Raw genomic sequence first — 10,122 nt, 5'->3', positions numbered from 1 at the left:
CAGAAAGACTACAGTGGGTCAGATGAATCCAGATTTCTGTTGCACCATGCTGGTGGGGGGGACAGAATTTGATGTAAGCAGCATGAATCAATGAGCCCTTCCTGTTAGGTGTCAACAGTTCAGGATGGTGGAGATGTAATAATGGTGTAGAGAATGTTTTCTTGGCACACCCTGGATCCTTGGATACCTGCAAATAGATATTTGGACAGTAGGGCTTACTTAAGCATTGTGGCTGACCAAATTCATCCCTTCACGGCAGCTGTTCACCCAATGGCAAAAGGACAATTTAAGCAGAAGAATGCACCATGCCACAAAGGTTACATAGTCATGGACTGGTTCTTGCATGAGTTTTCCTTGTTTCCTTGGCTTTCACATTTCGCACAGATGTTAATCCTATAGAGCATCTCTGAGACAAGGTAGCATTCACTGTTCAGAGCATGTCAGTACCTCTATCTAATTTGTAGCAACAGTGGCTATCATATCCACATGGGCAAAGATTCCTAGACTCATCCCTGAACCTTTACTAATCACAAGAAAGCATATGAAAATTACTATGTCTGGAAGAGATTGTTTCTAGAATTTGCTAGATCCTTGAACTTTGGGTAGAATGAGCTAGATCTAAAATTACTTTGTCACACGTCAGTCACCAGTCAACCAACCATCCTACAATGGTCATGTACGTTCATTTATCCAATCACAATCACCTGATTATTAGTGATTATTAAAAAATTAGCAATTTTCACCTCATTTTCTCTTAACATACTTAAATCCAAAAGGTACCTCACACCATTGCTTTGCATTCGAGTTTGTGGATCATCTGCTAAGCCTGCTTCCTGATGGAAGGACTGTTCTTGTCAATGCATTATTACATTCTTTGATTTAATTTGATATTCTGTTTTTGGTCAATTTTCATTAAAATTCAGTTCCATTTTTAACACTCGCTTCTTGTTTTGTGATTGTCAAAATGTCACAAGTGACTTGCATAAGTAGCCACCCCCTTGAACTTTTTCACATTTTCTTGTGTTACAACCTGGAATTAAAAAAACAAACAAACAAAAAAAACCCCAACAACTTAAGTGGGTTGTTTACCATTTCACTGACTTTTTTAATGTGATTTTTTGAACAATTTAAATGTGAATAAATTGCATAAATACCCCCCCCCCAATGTCACATGACACTTTTCTGCAATTAAATATGCAATTTTTAGGATATGTTACAATCAGCTTTGCACATCTAGATCCTAGTATTTTTGCTCATTCATCATGGAAAAAATTGCTCAAGTTCTGTCAGATTGGTTGGAGACCATTGGTGTCTCCAACAGCAATTTTCAAATCTTACCACATATTCTCAATCAAATAGAGTTCAGGGCTTTGACTTGGCCACTGAAGTTCTTGTTGTTGAATCACTACTGTGTGGCTTTAGCAGTATGTGTAGGGTCATTATCTTGTCAGAAGGTGGACTTCTGTCCTAGTCTCATGGCTCTTCCAGACTAGAATAGGTTTTCTACATGGATTGTCCTGTATTTGGCTCCATCAATCTTACTTGCAACTCTGACTGCAAATTAAAAAAATCCCCACAGCATGAGCCTACCACCAACATGATTCACTGTGGATCAGGTTCTCAGGGAGATGTTTGGTTTGGAACATACAACACTTTGGAACAAAGTAAATAAATAAATGATCATCATAACACAGAACATATTTCCATATTTTTAAATGGATTTTTAAAGAAAGGCTTCCTTCATCTTTTCACTTTTTCATAAAGCTCTCTCCATTCTGTCCATTCCAGATTTGTGGAGTATTCAGGAAATAGCTGTCCTCCGCACATTTTTTTTTCTTCCATCCTTTAGAATAATTTTTGGGCTCCACTTTGGTATCCACTTCTCAAAATTGTTGACCTCCTTAGTTGGTGTGACAGTCATGTCAAAGGAGTGGGATGCCAAACAAGTCTCCTTTCTCAAACTGGTCTTTGTTAATATGACAGATACAAACCAAAAACAACAATGCAAAGAACAGAGCAAGACTCACGAAACAGTAACATTGCAACAACCATCAACATTAAATGCCACTTGTTACAATATTTAACATACACTGGGTTAAACACTGACACCACACAGCAGAACAATAGGGATTTAAATACATGTGTTAACAAGGAACATAACTACAAACGGGAGGAGTCTAGTAGAGGGGGCCGTGCCATGACAGTTGGTCACTGACTTGTAAAGGATGTCATTGTATACGTGGAATTGTGGTTGTGCCATGTTCTTTCCATTTCTTAAGAACAGATTTAATGGTGTTCCGTAGAATAGTAAACTTTGTTATAACCATACCCTGATCTATACTTTCATATAATTTTGTCTTCATGATGCTTTTGTAGGTGTGCTCTCAAACTCTGTTACCTCTGGATGGCAATTGGCTGCACCAGGACTAATAATTTTTTTTTACATTTTTTTTTTCCTAGCAGTGGGGGGAATACTTATGCAATCACAGTTTTTATGTTTTTTATGTATGAATAATTTTGTAAAGCTACTTGTATTCATTACATATAATTCCAATTAGATTAATTTCAATTCCAGGTTGTGACACACAACAAAATGTAAAATCAATCAATGGGTGAATACATATGCAAGGCAATATATAAACAAATCAGCTGAATTCTAAAACTAAAACAATTATTTTGCACTTGCATTTTGTAGAAATCTTTATTTATTTACTGCAAGTGTTACTGGTTACTCTAAGAAATGTACAGACACAAGTCTGCATACATACATGATGTACTTTTTGCTTTAATTTGATGAGCATTGCTAAAGTTATTTATTCAGTTTAACACCTAATATGTTTAATTTATGAAGAAATTGATTGATTTATTATTTTTTTAAAGGTTAAAAAAATATTTATGGCATTTGACACAGACGCTAAGAGGAATTGTTATGGTGAATTATTTTCTCATAAAACATTATTTCAGTTGTAGTGGAAATAAAGAACAAACTAAAATTACAATATTATCTGGTGATGAAAATGCACGCACTTTATGATCTTGTTGCTAGTCAAATTACTTAAACGACTAAGACGGAGGAAAGGCTCTTTTGAGAGGCCATTTTTCCCTCAGGATTTACAAGACTGAAAGTTTCACAATTACCCAGGAATTAAATGCACAAGAATCAAAGTCGGGTGATCATATGACTGTCAGGTCTTGTTGTCGACCCTGTGAGAGTTCGCCTGGTATAGTTGAGAAAGGGAGTGTGAGGAAAGGAACATCCACTTTCCAAACAGCGTCTTCACAAACAGGGCTCACATGACCATTTAGTTTTCATGTTTAGATCTAACCTCATCATGCTGTAAAGCATTGACTCCCTCCACCCCCACCTTTTTTGGGTTTCTGATTCCAAGTGCAGGATAAAATTCCAGGAGGGATTTCTAAAAAAGCGAGGGTGTTTTGCTGCATAAACAGGCTGAGACCAGCTAGCGAGGAGTTAGCTGTTTAGTATTTATAGCTGTAACTTCAGAGAGATCATATTCAACTTTTGGACAGTTCTGTATTATTTATGATTGAAGTGATGAAAATCTTGAAGCACCGCAAAAGTTATTCATGGCATGAAAAATTATTTAGCTGATATGAAGTTTACATAAGTGATTTAAATCAACAGGGAATTTAACTGGAAAAAAATACTGAAAATGTCAGCAGCATTTCTGAGCTCTTGCATTAAACTAATACAACAGGTGAAAGGATTACACATTATTGACCTCTTCATACAAGTTTATACTGAAAACCAAAGTAGTATGTCACAGTGGTTTCTATTTGAGCTAATTGTATTCTGTTTTATTCTATTTTTATTCTCAGTGTATTATAATGGTAGTTACCCGTTTAATGTCATTAGCAGGCTCTCAGGAAAAATAATCAACATGCATCACTCCCTCTATCACTCCATTTCCCAGGCACCTTCTGCACATTGGTTAGTAGCAGTAACCAATAAGTTACACCCAGCTGTCTTACAAAAATAGCTAAACCCATTTAAAAGTGCCCCACTAATGCAGTTTGGTGCAGGTCAAGAATAGTATGCTTATGCCACACATCTTATGTGTTCTGGTGAGATTAGGTGTGAGTAGATGCCATTGCCCCCCATTATGTTATGCCATGCGTTCAGTGGATTTCAATGTTCCAATATATCAACATTCATGTTATTCAGTGCACTGAGACTGAACCAAAATGTCAGTCCATTACTTAACAAATGCAAGAATGAATGGATACGGGGGTTCTAATTTACTTAGAGACACATGATATTTAGAACATATGACAAAATAGCATATTTGGATGCAAGACACTTAAAAATGACAGGCTAATCAAGCATACCAGTGTTCAAATATTCAATTGATCTTTATTTGTATTAAATTAAAAATATATATATATATATATATATTTTATTTATTTATTTTTTTGACAGGGTCATGTAACAAATGCAAGGAAATATATCAGTGATATATAAAGCCTCAGGTACCATATGCTGTAAAGTTCAGAGGAAAGGTGTGCCCTGTGCTGAAAAACAAAACAAAAAAAACAACACCAACAAAAACTTGAAATGGAAGAGTGTAATAAACCTAAACGTCCATAAACCTTTCTGAGAAAATCTATTTAAAGACAGACATCACACATTTTTTTCACAGTATACACAGGATTCATCCATTTGAAGCTCATCTGGGGCAGTTTGTGTGCATATAATTACAGAAATATTCCTAAGAACAGTATGGTCTAATTTTTGAAACATAATTTGAGTGAGGATTACTTTAAAGATAAAATAAACTCGCCAAAAGTTGTTTTAATAAATATAAGCTACATACACTCTTTCACACATTGGGGTTTAATTGGACAACCGAAGTACAGTATCTACTGTATCAGTAAGGTACAGTAGATAAGAAGCCTCATAGAAAGGGCCAGCAGTAGATGGTGTATTTCAAGAGTTCTCGTATCTTCCAGCAAGTCTTCTACACACATATTTACACTGTATAACAAAGAGAAAGATGGATGATAGGCCTTAAGGGAAAGGACAGAAAAAATGGGGCCACAGCAAATAGAAAAAGCAGATAGGCCAGAAGTAGTCAACGTCACAAAGCAGAGTTTGATACAAATCTTACAAAAGGTGTCGGGGAAGAAGAGAACATGACAGCACTGCAGACATAAGGTTCAAATCAGCACAGTACAATCACCCATGATAAATCAAAACCTACAGCATTCCACCTTAAACCAGCATGAAGACAGTGAATTACTGGTGACAGAGGCCAACGATGCAGGTATTTATCTATGTCCAGGTGATTTTACTGTAGAAAGATCACAATCATAAAAGTACACACAGGAACTGACACTATGCCAGACCACTACTATAGACACCACACACTGAACATAAATTAACAAAGTGACAACATAAAATGAAAATAATAATAGTAATAAAAATTCAGATATGAGAGTTTCCCTGTATTTACAATTCCATCTTGTAAATGCCTTCTGATGCTCTATAAAAATATTATTCACATTTTTTTAGTAACAACCACAAGATTATCTGTCCTCATGCCCATAACAATGCCCTTACTTTGTTGGCTCAGAAATCTTCTAAATTTTTCACACATTTTTTCACACTTCTACATTTCACACACACAAAATTCATGTGTTTAATCACTTAATTTTATATTACAGTTGTGTGCAAATTCTACTGCTTTTACTAGTTAGAAATTGTCATTTACAAAGACAAATATGTAGCAGTTAACACTTAAATGTATGTGATATGTCTGATGTGTATATATATATATATATATATATATATATATATATATATATATATATATATATATATATATATATATATATATAGTGCAGTCTGTCAATAAATGAATGCTGACACATTTTTTGTTGTTGTTGTTGCATTGGACCTAGGTGTACTGAATTTGGGGAGGAACTCTGAACATGAACGTGTTTCCATACAGACTATCAGTTTGAATTTAGGTGGCATGTATAGCCAGGAATTATAGCCCATTTTAGGGATCCAAAGTATATTGGGCAAGTTTACCACCAGGTTTGCGCCACTGAAGAACCAAATGACCAGGTTACACTATGCTGGAACACCCACAAAATAGCCTGTAGAGTTCTTGGGCAAAGTGTTATGTGTGAGATTAAAAATGAATCTGTAACAGAGTGATGAAAAGCAGGAAGTGTGTGTGTGTGCGGCAGAGGAAGCCATCGCTGAGGTTTCAAAACACCCCACCTTCTCTGTGAGCCATGATGGGGCGGACATTACCGCCAGTGGAACTGACTCACTTGCCTTTACTGATGACATGACTTCAGAAGGGTACAGAAGCATTATAACTGCTCAGATCCAAAGGCATAAAAAAATCAGAGGAACGTTCACTTTGTAGCACAACAGCCTCAAATGAAACATACATCTGTAACCCAAAGGGCAGAATGTTCTTGACTGTCCCAGTTCATCTTCCAGACCAGTATAGCCTTAAGATACTGCATGCATTTCAGTCTTTAAAGACAAAACAAAGACTAAAGGCAGAAAGCCACCAAAACAAGCAGGAATTGAAAACTGTTGCATTATAGGCTTAGCACTATATAAATACATTTTAATTTGATTTAACAAATCAATCACTTTTAAGATATGCAGTGGTTGGTGATGCCTGTGTTCCCAGACTTTAGGCACACATTTAGTCATCCATTGCAACCAAGTAAATGGCAACTTAATTAATTAGAGAGATTATTAGAATTTTAAATAATGTTCCTCTGAAATTGGGGTACTGTGTATAAAAATAATTCTGATTAGTATATGCCTCACCCTATGTATATGTAAATTACCAATTCAATAGATTGATATAAACACCAATTTAATTAAATACATTGAATTAGAGCATACATTCTTTACTTTAACCTCAAAGTCATCATTTCATGTTCTATGAGTTAAATATGGAAGTACTATGCAGAGACAAAAAGAGCAACACTGTCCAGTTCTTTTCAGATTCCACTGAATATGCCATGCAGCCCATGGCAAGTGAATTCAAAAGAAAAAAAAAAAGACTACTGCAGAGATTCAATATGTATCACTTGCTATCTCTCAGCCTGATTAAACAAATATGCTTCTTTTCCCATCCCTCATCTATTAAATACTATAAGTCATGATCATGACCTTGGGGCCTGTCAGTGCATATTAAATTATACATTTCAGCGAAGACTGGCCCATTGTGATAATGGACCTTTCCTGTCTTTAACAAAACTGTAAATCAACTTATCTGAAAATGCTAACTAATAATTGATTTAATGATATTTGAAGATAAGGCTTTATGAAAATTTGGCAGTTAAATACAGTTTGCTCTTTAGCAATAGTCTACTTTCTATAAGTCCATTTGTAGGAGAAAACTTGATTATGTCTGCAGGTTAAAACACATGTATGTAAAATAGAAACAGTCTTTAAAACACAACTGTTTACGTGAAAACAGCCTCGATCAAAGAACACTGTTAACAAAGAACAAACAGATGCAAAATACTGTGGGCCTGCTTTTAGTGCCATGTCCACTATATCTTCTGCATTTTAGCTTTGCATCCTGCAGCATCAACCCAGTGCCTATGAATCTCATACTGCGTTAAAACATGTTTTTTCATGCCTTTTTCTGGCTTTGTGCTTCTGGTACAAACAACTTGACTCTAATTCAACTCTTTGCCCTGAGATCTGGATATAATAAATCAGTGACCTGTCCAGACTTCACCATGAACCTGTCTGTGCCCTGTGGAGGGGTTACCTCCAGAGGTGGGTAGAGGTGGGTACTTACATTCACTAAATTATTTTTGATATATTTGTACTTTTTAAGTCTTTCCACTTAGTCAACTATATTTCTGAAAACAGGAAATAGAAGTTGCTCTTTGTACTAAGAGGGACATTGCAGATCTATAGGCAACTAGACACTTCAGTAGCTTTTTGGCATGATCCTTTTTTTACTCATATTCAAATTTATTTTTAACCAAGATTTACTCTTACTAAAGTTGGTGTCTAATTTAACTTTGAGTCATTACATACGTGAAGTAAGCCTTTACATTCAATGTGGTTTAGGCTACACTACTTGCCAAAAGTAATACATCCTGGTTAAATGCGGCATAACAAGCAGTCTACAGCATGGATCCCCTCATTACATTGCCCAAAGTGCAATATAATATGTTGATCCAGAATGAAGAGAACACTCTATTATTACCTGCTGGAGGATAAATAAATATTGAGTATTCTTTTTATGAAGGTTCTTTAAGTACTCCTGGAAGAGTTTGTACACTGGAAGGGTTTCATGTCTAACAGTTTTAAATGTTACATTATTTAACAGTTTAAGCCATTCCAGTTTCATTGATTTACCTTTTTGTGTTGAAGCTTTTGGCCATTAAGGTTTTGAACAATTTTAAACAAAATGATAGTTGTTTCAACCGTAAGTAACAGTTCTTAGCTTCTATTATGTTTTTGGATTGTTAAAGTAGCTGACATACCACAGGCAAAGTGAAGGGACAACTAGTGAAATTCATTCACATTATGACCAGGTTTTAGACTCTGCTATGTTTGTATCAATTCTGGAATTAAAGTAAAAAATCTGTTTTGCTGTAATTACTAATACATGATACCAGATTCTGAACCTTAAAACCAAGTCTGAGAAATTAAAGAAAATGAGGTGTTTCTTTTTCCGAGACAATCACATTTAGTCTTTTACAATTACAATATAAACTGTCAGTGTTTAGCATTTATCTCCTTTACAAAGTCTTGAAGTTACATTAAGTTCCAGATAGGATGAAGAAGAGGTACACATGGTTACACTTTTTTTCTCTGCTTTGCCTGGGCAAACATTCTGGGATGAAGTCTGCTTGGAAAGATTGGACTGACCTACTTTCCATGTTTAGTATTGTATTTCCTATCTCAGGAGCATCTGTTGTAACAGGAGAAGGGAGCCAGTGAGTTCAGTGCATAAACTTTCCAGGAACTGCTGAGGAACAAGGAAATATGTCTTAAGGTGCTGGTAGAGGAACCAGGCTCCAGAACGCAGACAGTCAGGACTTTATACCACAGTATTCCTCTGCCGGTATGGTGGAGGAGGCAGAACCATCCCTGTCTTCATGCCAGACTCTGACAGGTACTCCGGATTCTCGGCCACAGCAGACCGCATGCGGCCATTCTGCTTGTAGAGGAAACTGTTACTGCATACCTGCGAGAGGTCTTGCGGGTGCTGCGTGACCTTGGCTGGGAGGCTGTGGTGCCAATACTCTGGATTGTCAAAGGTGCTTGTGTGCATCTTGTCCACCATTATTGTTCCAGTGTGACTCATTTGAGGAACATTGCTCTGGTGAACAGTATGACCAGGGAGACCAGTAATGCTGCATTTACCAGCAGCTATACACTTTGCCAAGGGACCCTGTTGGTCTGAGAGACCCCCAGGGACAGGGTATGTCACCTGGACCTGGTGGCTAATGTGACATATTTGGCCTGATGGTAAAGGATGACCAGGCTTACTGGGGTGATCGTTAGAGACCCCCTTTATCGAATGGGTGCTGTGACCATTTTGACTCATTGGTCCACTCTGAGGAGGCTGAACTGGTGGAATTGCAAAATGAACAGTTGCTCCTTGGCTGTGGTAATGGGGTCTGCCTGCTTGGTTGGTGAGAGGGGCATGGCTGTTTGTAGTTTCGGTTATGGTTAAGGATTGCAGAGGAACAGAAACCCCGTTTTTCTTCAGTGACTCCTGACTCACCTCACCTGCATTGTGGTAGAATGGCTCATTGTTGTACTCATCCTCGGCACTGGGATGCCCATCAGGGGTGCTATGGTATCCGGGGTTGTCAAGGGCATGAATCTCTCTGTTTTTTCGACGAGTGACAAACGGATTCTCTTCAATGGGATTGGAGGACTCTATATAAATTAAAGACAACTCACAATGAAGTTTATTAATATATACAAAGGTACAATAAATTCTTAATAAATTCTCCTTAGTTAATAGTAATCTCAAGTTGTTCACTAAACAAGATGCACAATTAAACGATTAGTAAATACTCCCTAAAACAGACCTACAAGAGGTATTTTTGCTCACAGACTCCACGTCATTGCTGAAATGTGTTCAT

General features: G+C 36.8%; 1 protein-coding gene across 21 annotated transcripts in view; it reads right to left on the bottom strand.

The window, feature by feature from the left end:
• Positions 1-4,412: 4,412 nt before the first annotated feature.
• Positions 4,413-10,122, bottom strand: part of LOC113579187 (receptor tyrosine-protein kinase erbB-4) — a 165,432-nt gene continuing 159,722 nt past the window's right edge. For all 21 annotated transcript variants that reach the window (XM_081700975.1, XM_081700987.1, XM_081700977.1 and 18 more), the window contains one exon: positions 4,413-9,913. In XM_081700975.1, the coding sequence (XP_081557101.1) occupies positions 9,066-9,913 (848 nt within the window). In that variant the 3' untranslated portion in view covers positions 4,413-9,065. The remainder of the gene's footprint in view (positions 9,914-10,122) is intronic.

This window comes from Electrophorus electricus, chromosome 18, assembly GCF_041902795.1.
Source record: "Electrophorus electricus isolate QZ-2024a chromosome 18, ASM4190279v1, whole genome shotgun sequence".
In the NCBI taxonomy this organism is placed as follows: Eukaryota; Metazoa; Chordata; class Actinopteri; order Gymnotiformes; family Gymnotidae; genus Electrophorus; species Electrophorus electricus.
This window is presented reverse-complemented; position numbering and strand designations above follow the sequence as displayed.